General features: G+C 41.1%; 1 protein-coding gene across 1 annotated transcript; it reads left to right on the top strand.

Moving 5' to 3' along the window:
- The first annotated feature begins 372 nt into the window (after positions 1-372).
- Positions 373-22,502, top strand: SAV1 (salvador family WW domain containing protein 1). The gene is made up of 5 exons (XM_030036083.2): positions 373-641; positions 2,518-2,964; positions 12,562-12,832; positions 13,795-13,938; positions 21,272-22,502. Exons 1-5 carry the CDS (start codon positions 548-550, stop codon positions 21,471-21,473), a joined length of 1,158 nt encoding a protein of 385 aa, XP_029891943.1. The 5' UTR covers positions 373-547; the 3' UTR covers positions 21,474-22,502.
- The last annotated feature ends 556 nt before the right edge of the window (positions 22,503-23,058 follow it).

Raw genomic sequence — 23,058 nt, 5'->3', positions numbered from 1 at the left:
AGGGCAGCGGATACCGCGGGAGCACCGTCCCTTAGTCACTGAGCTCCTCCGGGGCCTGCGCTTCCCCCCGGCCGGCGAGGCAGCGGTGGTCCTCCCCAGCCGGGTGAGGGGTCCCTTCTCCCACCGGGGAGGAGAATCCGTCGGCAGCCCGCCATTACCCGCCGCCGGTGCCCACGGGTCCCTGTCCTGTTGCGCGGGCAGGCCCTGAGGCGGCTCCTTTCCCGCCATCCCCCCCGGCGCATGCGCCCTCCCCTCCGCGCGGGGGCGCTGTGAGTGACAGCGCCAGCGCCCGCCCCCGTCCCCTTACCCTACCCCGCGGCCTTGCCCCGGAGGGCGGAGGCCGCTTTCCCACAAGCCCCCGCGCGCCGCCGCCGTCTCCCCTCAGCGCTGATCCTCTCACACCCCCCGCCCCGGCCCGGTGCGCGGCCATGCGAGCGCGGAGCAACCGCCGCCGCGCCTGAGGCGGAGTCGGGGCGGTCGAGCCCTGCCCTGCGGAGCGGGGAGCGGCTCCGGGTATGCGGGGGGTGGTAGCGGGCCGGGAGGTGGGATGCTGTCGCGGAAGAAGACGCGGACGGAGCTTTCCAAGCCGGGCGAGGTGCAGGGCAAGTACGTGAAGAAGGAGACCAGCCCTCTGCTTCGCAGTGAGTGTCGGGGACGGGCTCGGCGGGCTCGGGGGCGGGTTGGGAGGACAAGCCCGAGGCCGGGCGGGGGGGTGGCCGTCTCCTTTGTGTGCTACGACGGCGGTCCGGTGGGCCCGGGAGGCCCTGCGCGGCTTTGGGGGGGCGGGGGGTCCCTTCGTGAGGGGAGAGAGGGGGTGTGGGGAATTGCTGTTGAGAGGCGCGGGAGGTGAGACCTGGAAAAGGGAGGCTTGAGTTTAAAAGGGAGCTCTACGCCTAGCGTACCGCCAGGTGCTGACGATAAACTTGGGTTGGTTTTATTTTCTCAGCAGGAGTTGCTCAGCTTTCAGCAGGTAGGGGTTAAGATAGTCTCCAAACAGGTATCTTTCAGGTGAGCAGAACAGATCGTCTCTCTCTTTCCAAAGTCAGTGGTTGTTTTCCCGATCGAGGCTGTGTGCACTGCCAAAAGGTGTGTGCTTTGAAAATGAGTTAACTGTACGAGACAGTTGCATAAAATCCCTGCGGAAGCAAGTGCTCCAGTTCTTAGCCATGAATCAACTTGATGAGGTCACCGCTACGTACCTTGGATGCACTGATGTTCGCGTGGTTAACCTGACGATGATGCCACAGTCCTGGTTTCGCTAGGACTGTACAGAACGCTAGCAAATACACGTTGAAAGTGCACTTAGGTTTCTTTTTGTTAACCTTTGAAAACAACCTGAGACTGAAATGTATTATGCTACAAATGCAGGATTAGCGTGGAGATCACAACTAGCAACAACTGATTCGCTGGCAGGAGCTGGCACTCAGCTTTTCTGGAAGTATTTGCTGCATGAACAGCTGGTTCCCCAGTCAACAGGCAAAATCATCTAGTAGTCTGATTACATTGACTTGGTCTTTTAAAAAACAAAACAAAACAAACCCACAATTTTTTTTTCATATTAAGCTGTAGGCATGTCTAAGGGGTTAAACACCTCTTACACGTGCTGCTTGCCATGATGTAATGACTAGCTATTACATGACTGCTTTATATCAATTCTAGATTTACTGATGACACCTTCTGGGATGCACTGAATTTTTACCCTAAGTTATAAGAGCTTATTAATAAAAAGTAATTAATAATAGACATAACCTCCTCCTAAATGAAAGTCATAGTTTCTGTTGGCTCACCTGGAGGGAAACTAGTTATTTGGTGAAAGTAATAGTAAGGAGAGGAGCAATGTATCGCTTACTGGAGGGAGGCACTGAAATTGTATAAATAGATGTCACTGTTCATGTGCAAAACCTCTTTAGGTAAAGGAGAAAGTGAAGTATCTTCATGAGAATTTGAGAACTTAATGTGTGCAGAATAACAGCATTTTGCTGGCTGAACTTTGTGATTAGTGGAGAAAGTATGAATTCTGTTCCTGATTCTGTCATGGATTCCTGTAAGCATTAATGTCTTCAGTTATTCTGAGTTCATAAGGACAGTGGTCCCAATGAAGTGGTAGAGTGGTAGCCAGGATACTTGGATTTTCTTGACCCTTCTAGTAGAGAGGTATGAAGCCTGGCTGATGTAGCTACAGCACAGTGTGGGGTGGTTTGGGGGGTTTTTTGGCATGTGCTTTTTGATGGGGTTTGGGTTTGGGTTTTTTTTGTTTATTGTGGATGCAGTTATACTGGCAAAACTGCACTCTTTTGGCAGTAGTTTGATGCTGGTGGAGGGTATGATGGTTTCTGTTGTACCAGTACCAACTGCAGCATTACCATTATACTTGCATATGCATTAGAGGTGCCTAAAAAGGGGCTCTAGCATTTGAATTTCCTCAATTCGTGGTGTATATCAGCATTGTGGGTAGCCAAACGCTTTATGTGTAAGTACAGCCAAAGTTCTTGTCTCTCTTTTAATGCTGTATATCAGATCTGATGCCTTCATTTATCCGTCACGGTCCAACCATTCCAAGACGAACTGATATCTGTCCTCCTGACTCAACGTCTTCTGCATATGCTTCTGGTGGAGATGGAATTGTTTCCAGAAACCAGAGTTTCCTTCGAACTCCAGTGCAGAGGCCACCTCATGAAATAATGAGACGTGAAAGCAACAGACTGTCTGCGCCTTCCTATCTCGCAAGAAGTTTAGCTGACGTCCCTAGAGAATACGGCTCTTCCTCCCAGTCCTTTTTAACAGAAGCTAATTCTGTTTTGGAAAATGGAGATGCTGGTGCCCGTTGTTATTATTACGATCATTTTTATGATGCCCAGAGGAGACGTCAGTTAAATGATCGCGTACATGAGGACTACAGGTATTATGAACACAACAGCGATCTTTTCCAGAGGATGTCACAGAATCACGGGAGGCACACTTCAGGTAAGTATTGATTAATTGCTGTTTTTTTAAAAATACGGTTTTGATAAGACTTTAGGTGCAGAGGTATAGCCAGATGATCAGGATCATGTTTTTAGGAGTTATGCTGTGTGGGACAGAGCTTATTTTAATGACATTTCTGTGATCAGAGTACACTACGTGTTCACATTTCTTAGAGGTAAGAGTTTGCATATATCCGGAAAGGAAAAAATATACTTAAATCATGATTTATTTATTAAATAAATGGGGTATGGTTGAGCAAGTTTTTTTATTTAATGCCAAGCGTATATGCAGCTCCTTGTGACAAAGTTGATTCAGTTGCTAACTAGCAAGGAATTTTATTCATTAGGGCACAGGTACTATTTTCATGATGTAGAGAAGAACCAACAGCTCTAAATTATAGCATTGCCGTCTTATTGTATTTTAAATATCATTGTGTTATTATTTAATTTTATTGTGTTAATTTGACCTCAAGAATTAAAATAATTTATTATAAATAGTCAAAGGAAGGGATGCCTGCTTTGTGTAATTGGCAAATTGACATGTAGTTGGTGCTGAAATTGACTTTCTAGTCCTTGATTATTTTTTTTTTTTCTTTTAGCTTGTAATATCATTTGTAAATATGCCTGTTTCCCCCTCAAATTCACTGGAACTTGTCTTTGTTTTCTAAGGGAAGAACAGCATAAGAAAAAAAGAAGCCATTAAATACTGCTTTTTTAAATATTTTATTATATCTGTGATGACACTAAACAGTAATTCTTTGGTGCAGTGTGCTGTTGTGAGTCTATTGGTGGAATAAAAAGCCTGGGATTACAATCTTGGCCATAGAAAGGTGACCTTAAAAGTAGTAAATTTGGCTGTATTTGAGCACTGTATATACTATGGAAACTATGTTCAAGGAGGAGTTTGAAACAAACATTTCAAACCTGTAAATAACGTACCTTCAATATGAAATACGTTGTTAGTTTGTCATTACTTGTAATCTGTAAACAAAATAGTAAATAGCCGCTACTAAAATAAATCTCCTGTCTAGAAAAATAAATCTGCTAGGAAAAATGTCAACATTTAAGGCTGCTGACCTTGTGTATGGAATTATAACCTGACAATGCGTTATGGGCTTTTGACTACAGAAACATTTCAATGAAAAGTGACAGAAGAGTAATGCTAGTGGTTCTGCTGTCAGCCAGTAAATTCTAAAATACTAAGATTTAAGACTTGCTACCTTAATCCTCTTCTATTTTGCTACACGCTAATACGTCTGATCTACCCAGATTTTGCATGAAAGCCCTCCATCTCTGTCAGTTGTTGTTCAGCCAGCAGTCATTAAACATTTACCTGGTCCAGATAACGAGCAACTGTTAGTGTGTGCTGCAATATTGTAGGGAGGAGGTAGGAGGGGAGGATTTCACAAACCAATCCATCAATTTAACATTCGACATTGCTACAGTAACTGTGTATGCTGAGGAAGATGCCAAAAAATGGTACTGCTGCTGTGTAGAATTGAAACAATGTTAAGTGGAAAGGGAGCTGTAGCTATTAGTTTGAAAGTGGAGTTTAATCTAGAAGATTTTTAAAACAAGCTGGAAGTAGGACTTTATAGCTGTATTTTTCTCAATTGTAGCAACATGGATTTCTTTCTAAAAATATATTTCCCTCACCACCACCCCGTTTGTCTACCTGCCCCCTTAGCCACTGGAAATCATAAAGGAGCTGATGTTTGTTTGGTCTTTGTCATTCACTCTCATATTTTTACATTTAGTAGTTTGAACGAATTCTATGCATATTTTGTAACGGGTGAGTATTCAATCTTATGCATTTGTAGGGAGAGACAAAAAAGGTGAGCCTTTTGTCTGCCAAAGTGCTTCCTTTTTCCTCTATTTTTTTTTCCTTTCATCTCGACATGGAATATGAACTCTTAAATTCCTCTTTCAGTTTCACTGCAGTAAGACTATCGACCTATGTCCTTTACTTTTCAAGAATTGCTGTTACTTTTTCTCCATAAAAGAATTGTGTGGCCAAAAATAAGACGTTAGATTTTCTTACTTCTTTCGTCTCGCCGTTAAGCTTCTTTTTATTTGAACCATGCATTGTCTTCAAACCTTCCATGTCTTCCTCGAGCTACACTAATCTTTCTGTAACTTCTAGTTCCTTTTTTCCTGCGTTTCCAGAATACTGAGGCAGGCCTTTTGCTTTCATTGTCTAAATTACTTTTTCCTTACACATCTCCATTGTTGTTTCTAAATGTTTCACCTAACCAAAATTCTTCATTAAGATAATTGATGACAAAATTGCCTAATACCTACAGTTTCAAGGTATAAGTCTGTTTATTAGCTAGAATCTGTAAATGCTGCCTTCTACCCTTTTCCTCCTCTCCCACCCTCCCTCAGAAGGTGCCCTCAGTCAGTTTTGTTATGGTTTGGGTTGACTGCTACAGAAACGTTGCCTGATGAGCACAAGGTACTCTTGGCTATTGGTGAGTGATGTTTCATTCAGAGTTGTTTACAAATGAGATGACTTTGGAGAAGCAGCAGTGTGGAAGTGAAGAGATGCATGCAGATTTCAGCTTTCATTCAAAATAAAGATTCTCCTCTTTATAATTTGGAGATAAGTTGAAAACATGTTCTTATTGAGATCATCATACTCAAAGTATTCAGCAAAGTATTTAAGAAAGTCCCATGATGTTGACAGCATTGATATGTTCTTTCATAGGCATTTCTCCTTGAAGTCATGTTTTCTCTCTCAGTATGATTCAATTCTACCATGTCCTCCTTTTCTTATTTTCATTAGATTTGGTTTTAGTTAGCAGTCTAGTGCTGCTGGCTTTCCTGAAAAATGTCTTCAGTTGAGATATTTCCTAGTTTTGTGTGTTTAGCTACCTCTGTGGCATTTCTTGAAAATTTTTTTTAGTGTCCATTTCAAGCTTAATTCTAAGAGACTTTACCTGTCTTTCCTCGACATCTCTTTCCTCTCTTCTAGGTTAAAGGTTTGGGGAGGTCTGTGGTTGAAGTTATATCTACAGTATAGATTGGAACTAACTTGTAACCAAGACCTCAGAGTTATTTGTACCTGTTTGAGCGGTAAGCTAAAAAATTCTTATGTGTATATGAAAATTGCTGAGATTAAAATCACAGTGTAAAGGCACTTTCTGGTGGTGGATTGTACACAGTTGACTGTGATGTCAGAGGAGAAAAATGAGTAATCCTATGAACAGAGAATCCAGTGCGCTTTAGTAAAAGTAGGTTCATCTCATGTTAAATTGTACCCCTTAAAAATTGCAAACTGGTGTTCGTGTTTAATATAAGAGCAAAATAAAGAAATACTAATTATTAATTAGAGCTAAAGTGGCAGGGCTTTTCTTTTTAGGTCTGTACACCTCATTCATTTTTAAACAAATGGCAATTCCTGCCCTTTTCTTCTTTTGTGCTGATTTTGCAGTAATTTCTTTGTAGCATACTTTTTGAAGCTTTCAAAGTACTTCCTGTCATTTCCTATTTGTGAATTTATGCTTACTTGGAATGCCCCATTCCCTCTGACAAACGAGATAGTTGTGCTCAGGAAGTACCTTTAGATGCTTTGGAACAGGTTAGGAAGGCCTAGAACCTGCAGACCTATCTAAACAAGATAGTTATTGGAACTTCTTTTTGCTGTTTTATTATTACTTACTCCCTTACAATTAAACAGTTCCTTCATTTTCTCTTCCTGTTCTTCATCCTGGTTTGATGAGGGGAAGGGAGAGGATTTTGGCATCCTGAAAAAAGGCTCTCAAGACAATTGACCTAATTAAAGACAAATACGAAGGCCTTTTGTTTGGCCAGATATGTTCTTCAACACTTTGAAATTTGGTTGAAGCTAGTTGCGGGGAGTTCATAGGCTCTGAAACTTCTCTGCCTCCATCAGCACTGTATCTAATAAGCAGAGACTTTTCTCTTAGTGTTTTTGCTCTTTTCCCTTTATGCTGGACTGGTCTGGTGATACGATTTTTCTGCTGAGCTTCCTGCCAGGCAGACTGAAAAAGTGCCCTTTGCTGACCTGGAAACCTTTCCTCCTAAGAACTTGGACTTCTTTCCAGGCAAATTGCCTTTAAAATAAAAACCCCTTGATTGGGCTGTGAAAGCATTAACGCATATCACTTACAGTTTTCTTTGTTCCATACTAATGGAACAAACCAAACAGAACTCCCTTGACTAAAGAAGATACTACATATTTTTCACATTTGTAACGTTATTAGCTTAACATGTTTTTAAGAGAAGAGTATTAAATGAAGGAACTCTTAGCACTGATATCTTATAATGCACTGGAATGTGGTGCTCAAAGTTAAAGTTTGGGTTCTGGTATTAGAACACCCTATTTTTGAAGATGTTGGGAATAAGACTGAATATAGGGCATGGCCTTACTTAAAACTCTTGAGTATTTTAAATCTTGTTAATACTAGTAATAAGTGGTTACTGTTCCTTTGCACTTTCTTTTTTCAAAGTGTTGAGAACATACACAGTGATACTCCTAACCAAGCAAACTGCATTGAGCAGGATTTTCTTTCACTTTGGAACAGCATATAATGCCTCTTGGCCTGGTTGACAATTAATTCAAGACCTTAAACTGAAGATACTATATTTTAAAGAGAAGGAAAAAAAGGCACAAATAATGTTCAATATTGATGTTCCTTAAAAGCAACAGCTCAACCAAAAAAATACCCCAAACATATACCATTATGAAACAGAATTAACAAATTAGGCTGGACAAGTTCTAAAGAGGCAGCCTGAAAAGGATTTACAATTGCATAAATTTAAATTCATTGTTGAGATTTCATAGTGCCACTCAGGCAAGTTTATAAAGAACAGTGCTCCTCCTTAAGCAGAGGAAAGGAGACATATAATATTTGGAAAAGCAGATAATTTAAACAACTCTCTTCCTTGGGAAAGCAGGAAGAATGAGAATTTCTGTCTTGTCATAGATAGAACAGTATGTGAGTAAGAAAACCCTGAGTAGTTACAGTGAACTGGTTTGATGAGTCTGGTTTTGCTTATCCTGTGGTAGAGATCATATCCTCCATCAATAGGAAAATCACAGGTTTTACACTAGATGTTTTGATAGAAATGGTTCAAGTTCTAAGTTGGGGTTTTTTTGTGTGGATAGTTTGCATTGTGCTATGTAAATCTGGTACCAGCCCATGATTCAGAGAATATTCTTGGTGTGTGCAGTAAAATCCCATGTGAAGTTTTAGGCTGCTATGAAAATGCTTTAGGGCGAAGACCTTAGCTGAAATTTAAACACAGAAGAGTGTCATACTTTGGCAATATGACACAGAAAAGATAGTGTTCAGAGTAGATGGGTTTAGGCTGTCTTGTAACTTTCTTCTTTGGTTTATACTTTGGAAAAGATCATGTGCAAATTTACTCTTCGGACTGTTGTTCAGTCTTATTATTGATACTTACAGGTGTGTATATATACATGTCGTGGTTTAACCCCAGCCAGCAACTAAGCACTACGCAGCTGCTCACTCGCTCCCCCCCTCCCCCCGCAGTGGGATGGGGGAGAGAATCAGGAAAAAAAAAAGTAAAATTTGTGGGTTGAGATAAGAACAGTTTAATAGAGCAGAAAGGAAGAAACTAAAAATGATAATAATAACAATAATAAAATGACAGTAATAAGAATAAAAGGATTGGAATATACCAGCGATGCACAATGCAACTGCTCACCACTTGCCGAACAACACCCAGTTAGTTCCTGAGCAGTGATCCCTCCCAGCCCCACTCCCCCCATTTTATATACTGAACATGACGTCACATGGTATGGAATACCGCTTTGGGTCAGCTGTCCTGGCTGTGTCCCCTCCCAACTCCTTGTGCCCCTCCAGCCTTCCTGTTGGCTGGGCATGAGAAGCTGAAAAATCCCTGACTTTAGACTAAACATTACTTAGCAACAACTGAAAACATCAGTGTGTTATCAACATTCTTCTCATACTGAACCCAAAACAGAACACTGTACCAGCTACTAGGAAGAGAATTAACTCTATCCCAGCTGAAACCAGGGCAATATGAAAGTCAATTTTCATCTTCTCTTATTGTTCAAAGTCATAGCAGGACCTATTTCTCTTAATGTGTGTATCCTCTCTCCCTCGAAGGAAGCATCTGCTGAGTTTTATAAGGAAAACCAATATATAATCTCTTCTGATCTCTAGTAACTGCAATTATATAAACACACATCTAAATTGTACTAATTGCCGATTTGAATGCCATAGTGGGTGGATGATTGTAAGACACTATGAATGTTACCTGACATCCTAAAACTTCCAGCACACAGAATATTTCAGTATGATCTGTGATTTTAAGGGCAAAAATGCACGTTAAGACTATACGTGATGGTCTACAACCTGAAGTATTTGCAACTGTCAGTTTATAAATCTGGCCTTTGATTTCATAATTAGAGCCTGCTGGTTGTAGAGGCTTGGAACACTGTTCAAAACTGGTAACTGATGCAGCTTTTTAAGTTTATTGTAACAGTATGGCTCTGCTTCTTCATATATGAAGTCAAAATGGCAAAAGGAATATATAATACATTTCTGTCTGGTATTATTTTTGTTCTTTGCATCTTGGAAATGAAAGAAAATAACCTGGCATTGGGAGAAACGATGTAGCTAGAATTAAATGATTGTGCAAACAGAGCTGCCAGTGTTGCCTTTCCATCGGGTGCAGCGTTGCTTTTTAGCCTGTTTTCTAGGTGATTTCTCTATGTAATCTAGATTTTGGTTTTCCTCACTACCCAAGTCCAGCTCCCAGTCTTCTCAGGCTTTTGTGTGAAGAGATATAGACATTGTGTCAAGATAACTTGTGGTGCAGAGGATGGCTTGTGCAACTTTTAATACCAGCTTCCAAATGTTAGAAAGCATTAGCCTTTACCTGAAGGAAAAAGTATATATGTATTTGCTGCTGGAATCATGATAGAATTTAAGTAGGAGGAACTGTAACAAAAATACTGACATGTGCTGGTTTTAACAGTAAACAGAAAAATAAGTTTAAGCCTTTGTGAAAATTCTTTCCCCCAGTCAAGTTTGTGTGTTCAGATCTTCTGGTAGTGGTGATTTAATAGTCGCTGTTGATACGTACATGAAATTACAACACAGCGGTCCAGTTAATTGGAGAAAATACTGAATTTGTTTATCCAAAGTGCAGTGTGTTCAAGAAGCTTAAATGTTTGTATTTTGTCATTGGAATGAAAACAAAACCAGTGACATAACCGTAGCTAGGGTCTGAAATAGTTTTCCTGCCCCAGTACTGCTAAAGGTCAGGAAGCCTCCGGGATGTTTCTTCTCACTGGAAGTAAAGGTCTAGGTTGCTTAATCCTAATGAGAGGTGGGAGCTATCACATGAACACAGCCATCAGCTTTCCTTTATAAAGCTAACAAATAGGTAAGTACTATAACAAGAAGAAATACTTTAAGGCCAAATAGTTCAGAACATGACAAGGCTAGAAAAAGATTTGTGGATGAGCACAAATGTTCTAAAGAACAGTGCTCAGGAGGAAGTTTTTGAGGTTTTTTTTTTAATTTATTTTTTATTTATTCAGTTTCTTTGGAGCCTTTCCATTACTTTGTTGATGACTGCTATCTTGTATTAGAATGACAGCCCATCCAGTTTTCAGTCTGTCATTTTGTATGTAAACTAATGCTTAAAATAGATGACATCCCTTGGCTAGCATGATATATTGTGTACGTATTGTTGAAGAGGACTGTTGCCTTTGTCGGCAGATGAGTATGAAATTGGCTGAGAAATATTACAATTTTGCTGCTACTTTAGTATTACTGTTGTCTTTTTGAGTTGATGACCACACCTGAAACCTCTTTTTAATAGTATGCTTTAGATGAGAGAGACTCTGCCTTTCCCTTCCACTCTCTCAAAAAACAATCATACAAAAATGTTATTTCTGAAAAACAGAAGGAAAGGGGTGTATTCCTCAGTAAGTAAATGTGGTGCTTGTGATGGCGTCACTCCCTGACTTCTAAGAAAGTGCAAAAATTGGCTCCCATACCCCTTCTTCTGGCCATGGGAAATGGTAACACACAAACTCTGATGAATACAGTGATTGAATAGATGCATTTGATTGTGGGATGAAAAGGTAATTGCAGTTTCTTTAAAGCCAGAGACTGTTTTACTGTAGAACTGTGGGTAACAGAAGGTAACTACGTAAAAGGATTTAAAAAAGAGAGTTGAATTTGGGCCAGCACGTCCAGTAGGTAGTAGGCTTCCAAGGAATGGAAAGAGACCTGCAAAATTCTTGATGATGTCACTTGGTTTTTGTGGTTGGGGTTTTGGGGGTTTGGTTGTTTTGGAGGGTTTTTTGTTTTCTGTAATTATTATTACAGCTTTTATTTCAGCTAGCTTCCTAAGTATCCGTAGTATATAGAAGGAAGGAAAAGATGAAATTGGAATTTTGTTTTGTCAGTACCTCTCTCAGCACCTAGCACGCTAATTTTTAAAATGTGAAAACTGTGTGTATGTTACAACAAATCCTGTATTTTTTTAAAATGCTAGTGACCAGTCTCTTAAATCAGCCTATGTAGTGATAAATCCTAAATGTGCTGTGTTTCTAGGGCACAGGTAGGAACTTAATCAACTACTGATTCCTGTCAGCTCTCCTACCGCCCATACAACTCACCTAGGCTTTAGTTCTCTTGCTGGAGAAGCCCTTCTCCTAGTGCAGCCCACATCACCAAGAAAAGCTCGAAATTACTTTTCTTCACGTGCCTCTTCAGCATTGAGAAGAGCAGGATGTAGAGAGGCAGATGTACAGCCTACTAGACAATGAAACTTACTTCCAAGGTCTGACTGTCCAGCCCAGCAATACAACATGGCAACATCAACTTCAGTGTGCACAGGATGACTGTGTTCAGCAAAGGGCTTGTGCAGGATCCTGCACAGATCCAGCTTTTCTGTTTTCTCTTGTTACTGATGACACTTTTTGGCCGTGATTGCATGCGCTTCAGTAATAACGGTCAGCGCAGGATAGTGCTAACTTTACTTGTCCCTCCTCTCTCAGTTTACCTGGTCCTGTTACTGTTCTTGACTGGTTAATCTGAAAAGCTTTGTTGGTATTCAGTGATTTTTCTAGATAGTTGTAATTTCTGACTGTAAGTAGAAAAAGAAATAGCTGTGGGGTTTTTGTAGATAAATAGTTTTGATGCAGCTGTAATAGCATATTAACAGAAACTGTCATTTATGTAAAGCTTTAACATCTGTAATCTCCTCTCAGCTCTCTCTGCTCAGCAAGTTGAGACAATAATAACAGCTTCACCCCTGTTACGTATGCTAATATATGTCTCCAATTGAAAAAGCAAGGATATTTTAACTGTTTCTGAATGAAGCTGTGTAGTGAATCTGGAGTTGGAGGAGAGTGAAACGAGTGAGACTTAAAAGGGAATAGCTATTTTGACTTGATCATACTTTTTTAGTAACGTACAAGCGCATACACTGTAAACACCATGGTATTGTTCAAAGTTCATAAGAGTGCCTGATGTGGGGGGTGGGGAGGGAAGTTGATTTTGTATGTAATGTTGGTTTTGGGTATTATCAATTTGGCTAAACGTTGCTTTCTTTTTTTTTTTAGGCATCGGTAGAGTTGCTGCTACATCTCTAGGAAACTTAACAAATCATAGTTCTGAAGATTTACCTCTTCCTCCCGGCTGGTCAGTGGACTGGACTATTAGAGGAAGGAAATACTATATAGATCATAACACTAATACAACTCACTGGAGCCATCCACTCGAGCGTGAAGGACTGCCTCCGGGATGGGAGAGAGTTGAGTCAGCAGAATTTGGAGTGTATTACGTAGATCACATCAATAAAAGAGCTCAATATAAGCATCCTTGTGCTCCCAGGTAAGACATCCACCTCCTCTTCTGTGATTGGGGTTTTTTTTCTTAATCCGGTTAAGAAAGTGGAACTGGTTTTGTCTCATATATAACGTGCCAAAACCTACTTATTTTTAGAAGTAAGCTTTATTGGTTCTTGACTAAGATTTTTAGAAGAAGTTGTAATTGTTAGGTTTTTGTCTCATCTGTTACTGTCTTAAGTTTAGAAACAGGATCTTGTTCCTAACTCACTAAAACAAAGAAGCTATTCTCTTCAACTGTCAGTAAAACAACAAAGTTGCTGAGAACATAATTGAATTGTAGACTGAAAAGAAACTTGATCTGATATTCCAGGAGACTGTCTGAACAAATAGCATATACCATCTGAAACATAGTCTTGTCTAGAAGGAAAATCGGTATTTTAGCTACTCGTAATTTAAAGGTAAAATAAAGTTACTATACACCAAATCTAACAGTTAATTTCTGCTACTCAGTCTATTTTGCCGTTACCCAGGAAGGGAAAGTTTTTTTTAACATGTGGCACAAAAGATACACATATGAGGATGTCCTTTGTTATAAATGGAATAACTCTTGTCAGCTGCTGCCTGAATACATTTGTTCTAACATATTAGATGGTGGATTATTTGGCTGAATCAATACTTGCCTTTTTAATGTTTTAAAAACAGGTATCGTTTTTTGTTCTGCTTTAGTATCTAGGTAGCAGGCACTAGGTGGGTAGGTCTAAGGTGAATTTTACTGTGTGCTAACAGATAGCAGGAACACTTACAGTTGATTGGAGTGAAGCACAAAAATAGCAACAGAAAGCTGCTCTCGGTATAGGCCTGCTGAGGCAACACTCCACCCATGTGGTTGCATCATCGGCCTTTGCATGTATTAATCTGTGTAATAATGTTAACAATTTAATTATATCAGTATGTCTTAAGTTATTGCTTGGAGGTTACGGACTTTCTCTGTCTTCCTTTGTACAGCGTTCCCCGTTATGACCAGCCTCCCCCAGTGACTTACCAGCCACAGCAAGCTGAGAGAAGCCAGCCTCTCCTTGTCCCCGCAAACCCCTACCACACGGCAGAGATTCCAGACTGGCTGCAGGTCTATGCCAGGGCTCCTGTAAAGTGAGCTTTTTTTTTTCCTCTGCATTTCACACTATGCATGTGTAGCTTAGAAGGAAGGAAAACAAATGAATTTCGATGACTGAAAGTAGAACTCTAGCTGGTATCTATTTCTTAATTGCATAAGAACTATTGCTGACAATGCGTGAGGAAGTTGTACCAGAACTTCCATCCATTTCTATCCCTAGAAGTGTTCAAGGCCGGGTTGGATGAGTCTTTGAGCAACTTGGTCTAGTGGAAGGTGTCCCTGCCCATGGCAGGGGGGTTGGAACTAGATGATCTCTTTTAAGGTCCCTTCCAACCCAACTCATTCCATGATTCTATGTTCATTGCATTAGTTTGCTTTGTATTAGGCATTACTTAAAATCATCACAGTACTTCTTGCCGTTCACATGACTTGCAGAATGATATATTCGAGAGTTGAGGATGTGGTTTACTTTCAGTGTATTTGTGAGAACAGTACCACGTGCTTATAAAATATGTGAAATATTTTTAGGGTGTTAAGTCTTAATGTATATCTTACTCCTTTTTAAAAAAGACATACAAATTTTCCTTCACAATTAAGAATTTTGAATACAGACTGAAATCTGTGTTTCTATCCAAGAACTTTAATTAAAAACTAAGTGGTAGTAAAAAGGTTTTTTTCAAAGAAGCAGTGCTGTAGGAACAGGATCTCCTCCAAGAAAAGACTTGAGTTGACATAATGAAACAAATTACATTTTCTAATGGGTACAGCTCTGCAGAAGAGTAACACTAATAGAAAAGCAATTTAAAAATCCAGATACTTTTTAATAATTATGAAATCATGTACTTTTTCATAAGAAGAATATGGAGGAACTAAGTTTTACAGCAATGAGCAGGTCAGTCTGTAGTTGCAAATTCAGACTGTGTATGATATTCAGTGACTTCCACAAAAAAAAACCCTCTTTTTTTTTTTAGCTGCTTTTAGTAACTGTAATTTGAATGGGTTTTATTACTTCTTGTGGCTACTGGGCTTGCCAGCAGCCCATAAAGATTTAAATTGGCCTAAAATCCACCTGTACACTTAGGCACCAGGGGCATACTAAGTTCCTGTAACCTAGGGGAGCACTTGTTTCCTAGAAATACTTTTAGGTTTTGGCTGCAGCTGCATTTCTTTATTTAGGTCTTTGGCACATCCACACAATGTAGTTTGAACTATTTCAGCCTGTGTTGTATGGACTTTTGTTGGTACTTCTCTTGAAACTTGAGAAACAAATTTAAGATCATTTAAACAATTTATCAGGAATTTATTTATATCTAGTAGGCTGAGACAAATTTTAAAAAAAAACAACCCACAAACAAAACCCAAAACATTTAGTACATTCAAGATGTTTGAATAGAATTTACATTGTTCAGAGGAATCAAAAATCATGTGTTTTCCAATATCCTTTTAGCCTTCTGTTATAGCAGTGCTGGTGGTAATAAGAATATCGTTGTAATTCTCAAACACTTCTGTGAAGAAATAAATTCTGCTTTATGCTAATATTATATTGGAAAAGTGTGGGAGAGTGGTAGCAGCTGGCTTAGCGTCACCTCATCTTGAGGGCTTCTTAAGGAACAATTGATAAATAATTCTCATAGTTAAGATCAAGATCACTTACATATTTTCAGTGTAATTTTAATAATGAACCTCTTCTCTGTTGCCAAAGCAACTGGCTTAAAGCTTGAGAAAAACATCCAGTAATGCTTGTAAGTTCTTCAGTAGTATTGTCCAAAAGCTGAGTATGAGCCTCCAGTGTTGTGCTGCAAAAATGAAAGTGGGCAAAACGCTTTCATAGTAGTAGTAGAGGAATACCTTTTGCGATCTGCTATTTGAAATTTACTGTAAAAATCTGTTGATTATCACTACAGTTTTGCACTGAAATCATCGTGGTGTATTTTGTTATGATTTGTTAGTGACACCTGACACTGTAGCTTGATTTAGCTGACTGAAGGCCAGTCAGTTTTGTTGAAAGAAGTAGATAATGATAGCAAAAATAGATAATGTTAGCTTTTGTTTCAACAGCTTTCTCTGAAGAATAAGAATTGTGGCCACTGGAAAAGTCTAGTGGAGAGTTTAGTAGGTGTTAGCCGTAATGCTTCCCTATTTCAGTGAAAAATGGTCAAACTGTTAAGATAAAAAAGAAGGTATTTGGCTCACTACACAGTGAAGAGGCCTTGGTGTCTAGTTATAACTTGAGGTAACGATTTCCAATATCAAGGTATTTTTGATGTCTTGAAGCGTCCTTTTCCCCTCTCTCCTGGCATCTGTCAAGGTTTGTTTTGAGAGCAAAAGTACAGCTATCAGAATCTTAGCACAGCGGAATCAAGACTCCTGGCTTGCATTTAACCCTATGCTAGACTCTAAAATTGAATGTTTCTCCACCTTCCAAGTTAGGTAGACCAGTCTGGTGGGTGTTCCCACAGTATGCCAGACTGCATGTATGGGACTGTGAGGGTGAGGAGACCAGAAATGCCTTCCTCATATGAGAGATCATGGTTCAGGTTCTTTCCGCACCTCTTCTGGAACAAAGATCTGAACCCAGGACTTTGTTCTTCCAGCCCTAATCAACAGGCTGTAAATATTCAGGGCAGGTCAGTGTCTCTTGTGTTGAAAGTGTCCTATTTTATATTAAATACTTGCTATTTACTGGGAAAAGCACTGGAGACAGAGTATTCTGGCTTTGTGTTCTGTCTAGTAAGCTCCTGCTTTCTCACCCAGGAGGGAAGGCCCTGCGCCCTACAGGCATTTTGTACTAACATGCTTTCTCCCCTCGATTCTGGCTCTGTGACTAGTTGCCCTTCTAAAAAATGCCTGGGGAGTCTAGGTCAGGTACTGTTACTCTGTGCCCTGTTCCTCTAGGCATCTCTTTCAGGAGCAAACAAAAAACCTGCAGGCCCCAGAAAACCTGCAAATGCATTATTGCATGTGATGGAGCTTTGTTTTCTTTCCTGCTTGTATTGCCACCTTTATAAGAAACAAGGCCTTCCATTGAGAATCGGCCTTGCTGTGGAACATACTTCAATAAATGCCATTGGCCCAGAAAATTCGAAAGGATTCATCAGCACAGGGTGAGGCAGGGGAAATCCTGCTGCAATTGAATTCAGCTCTTGATGAGAGGGAAAGGAGCAGAGGTGGAAAGGTGGTGTTCACGTAAACTCAATAATCAAGTGCTTACAAAGATAGTTGTACTTGGCAAACCTTCAAAAGCAGCAGCTTGCCTCTCTGTGGAGTTTGATCTCCGTGTTGATAAACAGCTGCAATTTGTTTCTTCTTGCTTTTGGGGAAAAGTGATTTTAGCAGTGCAGCCCTGTCAAGACTTGGGATGACTTTAATATAGAAGCTGGTATTTAGGAAGTTTATAGAAGCTGTGGTTATTTAAGTTCTTAAAATTCCTCTCAGAAGCATTTTTGGTAGTCATCTGCATGTCTTGGTGCTTCTCTGATGCATACAGCCTTCTGAATATATCCTTTTAATATGTAATGCAATTTATTTGCATAAATTTACTGATATTTTGGCTTCAGCCTCCACTCAAGTGAATATATATTCTCATGTAATTCAGCTGGATCAAACAACTCTGTTTATTCCATGAGTTTCTTCTATTCTTTTAATAATTATAGTAGTCAGCTGCCTATTTCCAAGTTAAGAAAATTAGATTGCAAATGAATGGTGTATGTTCAGAAGCACTGGGAAAAAGCAGGAAATGAGGGGTATTGCAGTGAAAATGTAACTACATCAAGGCTTTCTTTTATCAAAGTAAAGCAGCATTAAAATGCCTATTGTAGAGCAAGACTCGGATCAAACAAAATCAAGATTAAAACTGGGTTGGGGAATTGCTGTTTCCTCACCTTGCTTAGGAAATTCTGCAGCTTGTCCTATTCCCAGAGCTGGTCAGGCCCATGCCAGGACACTCTGTGCGGCTCAGGTCCCCTTCCCAGGGGCAGCATTAGCACCCCTGCTCATTTTGGGGTGATATTCCTGAAGTTCTCTCACATGAGTCTCTCCAGGAGACCCAGGTTAGCCCAGATATCCCCACTAATGAGAACTGTGCTTACACCTGCGTCACACGTCGTTTCTGTGTCCCTTGTTCCCTCTGAGCCATGGGAAGCGTGTCTTTTCCTGAACCAGGCTGGTCTCTTCGTGGCTGCTAGCTCATGTCACCCTGCCAGACTTCTCCAGTCATCACGCTGAGGTGGAAGGAGACCATCAAAGAGAACGGCCTGTTTATTTTAAGCCTTGGTATATATCTAGCTATCTGAAGTCATTATACTACTTTATTTAAGCGTATGCGGGTAGGTCTGCACTGTGGGCTGTTAACGCTTGACTGATGCGTTGACCGACATGAGCCAGGTCCCCGCTGGTAAACCTTTGGCCTTGTGGGCTTCAGAGCCTGAACTAACACACTCTAAGTTGCTCACCAGAACAGTTGTCTTGCTGTTGGCCCGGTGTCTTGGGTTTTTCCTGAATTATTTCTGTCCTGGTTTCAGCTGGGATAGAGTTAATTCTCTTCCTAGTAGCTGGTACAGTGTTCTGTTTTGGGTTCAGTATGAGAAGAATGTTGATAACACACTGATGTTTTCAGTTGTTGCCAAGTAGTGTTTAGACTAAGTCAAGGATTTTTCAGCTTCTCATGCCCAGCCAGCAAGAAGGCTAGAGGGAAAAAAGAAGTTGGGAGGGGACACAGCCCGGGCAGCTGACCCAGACTGGCCAAAGGAGTATTCCATACTGTGTGATGTCATGTCCAGTATATAAACTGGGGGTGGGGGATCACTGCTTGGGAGCTGACTGGGCACCGGTCAGCAAGTGTTGAGCAATCGCATTGTGCATCACTTGTTTTGTATATTCCAATCCTTTTGTTATTATTGTCACTTTATAATTGTTATTATTATCATTATTAGTTTCTTCCTTTCTGTTCTACTGAACTGTTCTTATCTCAGCCCACGAGTTTTACCTTTTTTTGTCCCGATTCTCTCCCCCATCCCACTGCGGGGGGGGGGAGTGAGTGAGCAGCTGCGTGGTGCTTAGTTACTGGCTGAGGTTAAACCACGACAATTTCAATTACCAACTCCTTGAGGAATGTCCTGAATGCCAGCATCTCCTGCTTAATACCATCCTGCAGCTATTCCCCCGGTGTGGTGGTAGTACTGGACATCTGGCCATAAGCCAGAGACCTTTAATCCTGTCTCTGTAGAATTACCATGATTTTGTTGGAAAACTTTGTTAGAAATAGTGTTTTTCTTCCAGGATCTTGGAAACCTTCCCCTACTATGCGCACAAAAAGAGGTCCATTAAAAAAGAAGTAATGAAGAAAAATGCTTGCTTTCTTGAATAGTTTGGATAGCTTGTCTATAATATTTACCTTTATATATATATTAATTTTGGGAAATGTTGAACCACGTGATTGGCGTGAAAGATTGTCAGCACTAGCTTTGAAGAATTTGTGGCATGAAAGCGAGTCAGTGACTAACGTTATGGTTGAACAGACCTCCATGGTGAAACTGGACTTCATTTGACCGGCTATCTGGTTCTCTTGGAGACCTTAGAGTGCCAATTTTGATCGTGGAAAATTACTTGCAGGAGAAATGGCATAGCCTTGATTAGTCACAAGAGTGGTTGGGCAGTTATGACATAAAATGCAGCCTTCAGGGACCTTCTTCAGCTCTGCTAGTGAGACAAGGGAGGCTTATCTCGAAGAGGCTCATCTTATGTTAAGTTTGTACCTATCCAATGGCAGCACCTTTGATAGCCCTGAAGTCTGAAGATAGGGGCATGTTTATGTGTTTCAGAAACTGAAAAAAAAAGTGTTAGGAGTATAAACAGAAATTCAGAATTGCTCCATATTAAAAAGTAAAACTAAAAAAACCCAGCACTGACAGTGCTGCAGCTTTTGTAAGAAAAGCAGCGCTGCATGTCGAGTAGGAGAGGAGAAGACCTACCGAATGAAAGGCGAGATGTACGTTGCTGGCAGCTCTCTAAGCTGGGAGTTTTTGCAGTGGTTAGTGACACCAGCAGCTTTCCTCCTACGTCGTTTCTCCCGCTTTATGAATTGATGTTGTGCTCCTACTTTTCTTTGTGGTTTGTTTTCGTGTACTCTGCTCTCCATCGTGGAGAGCGATGAGTGTGGCTTCTAACAAAGCTGGTCTGTGCGTAGCCCCCTTCTCGCACCTGTTTGTAGTTGCCTTGTGAGCTTTCACGGTCTGCACTGCTGACTAGTGTCCGTTTCCCTCGTCAAGGAAAGTGTTGACAGTGTGGATGGTGCTTTGATGACCCAAGCCGCTATGTTTTGCCTTGCTCAACCAACAACTCCTTGTAACTGGTGGAAGTGGGAAGAAATACAACAGTAATTGGTTGACTTCACAGCTGAGCTTGTTTCCATCTCAGGCGGGGAGCTAGGTCGGATATTCCGAACGGAGGAGTTCGGGGTGGCACCAGTGTGTTTCAGGCTCTTGGCATGTGTCTCCAGGGACCTCCCCAGGTCCACAGCAGCTCATTTTTTCCAGTGTGGGGAGTAAGAACATGTAGGATTTTTAGCTGTTAGCGCTTGCGTCACTCCCTTGACACCCACCCTGCTCCCCCCGTGGCAGGTAGATCGTGGCCGATAGCTGCAGGCGGTTAGGAGGTCCCTTGCTGGCATGAGTACTTGCAGCCGTTAATTATGGCCTAATCGGATTCCCCGCCCCCAGTCCTCACTGATGCTATCTGATACCCCCCTTCCGTGGTCCTGTGGGGTTCCCAACCCACTGTTTGAGACACACTGACTTAGATTATTGCTGCTAATTAACCAAGAGGGGGACAGCGTCCAAGAGTGCTTGTTAAGACTGGAACAAGAATGCTTTGGAAACAAAAGCGTGTTGTGGGGGAAGACTTGCAGTATTCTGCCTTCTGGGAGGTACCTGCTGGGGAGTGTTAGGGTAAGCTGTTGAAATAATTCTTTTTTTTTTCTGAGTTACTCTAATTTTGAAGGATGTTTTACTACTAAAATTTCAAGGCTTGTTGAATGGAATTGCTGTTTTAATGCTTCCAAAATGCATTTTCTCCATTGGTTTATTATAATCAGTTAATAGGATCTTTAGCATTTGTACAGTTTATCTTGGCATATTATGAGTGATTCTGCAGTTTAGCTGTAAGTGATGTTTCTCCAACTGGCTTTGAGACATGGCTCTATCTCTTTTGGTCTTAATGACCTCATTTCTTCACATAAAACATGCTAATGTAGCTTGCTAGAAATCTGATCGGTGGCTGTGCAACTGTGAGGCCGGTTCTTAAGAAAATGCATAAAATGCTGTGTATTTGCTCGCAGCGGCATGTAGGTAATCATCTTTTCTATCGAAACAGATACGATCACATTCTGAAGTGGGAGCTCTTCCAGCTGGCAGACCTGGACACATACCAGGGGATGCTGAAGCTGCTCTTCATGAAAGAACTGGAACGGATCGTTAAGCTGTACGAAGCGTACAGGCAGGCCCTCCTCACCGAGCTGGAGCATCGCAAGCAGAGGCAGCAGTGGTATGCCCAGCAGCACGGCAAGAATTTTTAAGCTAACAACTCTTTAATAGACTTTTCTGAGGACACCTAAGAGCTTTAAAAGGTTTTCACACTTAAAACTATGAAAAAGTGCTTTTGTTGAAAAGGCAGCTTATTTTTGTTGATGTTGCACCTTTGTTATTATCCTCTTGAATATTTTTCTACATGTATTATGTATTGTTTATAAAAATGAAAAATGTTTGTTAATCTTTTTTCCATACAAGAACTAGTTTATTATTCTGAAAACCAGCGCGGAGTTTAATCAGACACTTGATTCTGGTATCTTTTTTCTAGCAGTCGGCTGTATTATTAAGAAGCTGACTATGTATTTTTAAAGGGCAATAGTTGCAACTGTGTGAAATGTCCTGGATTCAAAACCTTGTTAAAATCCAAATGAATATTTCCATGTATTTCCCTCGGGACTTCATGTCCCTCTCTCTCGAGGTCTGCTCTTTGTTTACAGCTTTAACGTACGGAACACCGACACTGTTCCGTTTCAGTAACAACCCAGGGCTACAACCAGGCAGAAGCGGATTTCATCAGTCTCAACCCAGTGCTTCATGAAAGTGAAGTCTGATTTGCCTTATTTTTTTAACTTTAATGCATTGCTACTTTAGCTTTACTACTAGTTTTCACAGAAATTAGTCAGAGAGGAAATATTTGTACCTTCTTACAGACCAAGAGCTCTAAGCAAACTTTTCACAGGTTTTTAAATCCTAGGTAAACTGCATTTCATAAAATGTGACCCAGTCATGTGGGAAGGTAACAGCATTGTCCAACCAGCTGTACCATGCCATGGAAAAAATCAGGGATGTAACAACAATTACTTTTTTTTTAATGAGCTTTTCTCTTGTATTAAAGCTTCCTTACTGAGGGGAAACTTTTAATTGTACAGTTACCCTCCAATAGTTTCATTTGGTTCACTGATTGTCCTGAAATGTTATTTATGGATTCTTTTTAGTGCAATAAACATTGTTGCAGACAAAAAAATACATTTCTTGTAAATCCTATTAATTCAATAAAAATAATTTTGTTCAATGAATGAAGTGTTGTCCAACTAATTCTTTGCTTTTTAGAAGGTCAAATAAAATGTTCTCATAATGAATAAAAAGATCTGACTGGGGGTGGCGAAAACCAGTAGCTCGGGTTCTCTGAAGCCAGCTGCGGTTCCGACGCTCTGAGCTCAGCGGTGCCCATTTAGCGACCGAGTGAGCGCGCGCGGAGCTGAGCTGCGCGCTGGCTCTGCCGCCGGGGCCCGCAGCGCGGAGAGGGCGTTCCTGCCGCCCCGGCCTGCGCCAGGCCCGGGTGCAGTAAAGCTGCTGTTGGGGTTGGCACCGTCCTCTGTAAAAGCCGGCGAGCGCCGACTCCCCGTGACTGCCAGAAGCGGTTACAGCTCAGCCCCAGGTGCCAGCTGCCGTACCGTAAAACGTGTCTGTTCTGCAAACCAGGACAGCGAGATGAGTGGGGTGGTCGTACCCGGTGCTGTCCCTCGAGAGGGCTGTGGACCTCGGCGAAGAGCCTTCCTTCGCTTAACAAGCTTCTCCTCCGCTGTTAAAAGCTGGAGATTTTATTTTGCCTAAGGCTTGTAAAACCTGGCT

Source organism: Aquila chrysaetos, chromosome 2, assembly GCF_900496995.4.
Source record: "Aquila chrysaetos chrysaetos chromosome 2, bAquChr1.4, whole genome shotgun sequence".
Taxonomy (NCBI): domain Eukaryota; kingdom Metazoa; phylum Chordata; class Aves; order Accipitriformes; family Accipitridae; genus Aquila; species Aquila chrysaetos.
The sequence above is the reverse complement of the archived record's forward strand: the minus strand, read 5'-3'. Positions and strand labels throughout refer to the sequence as shown.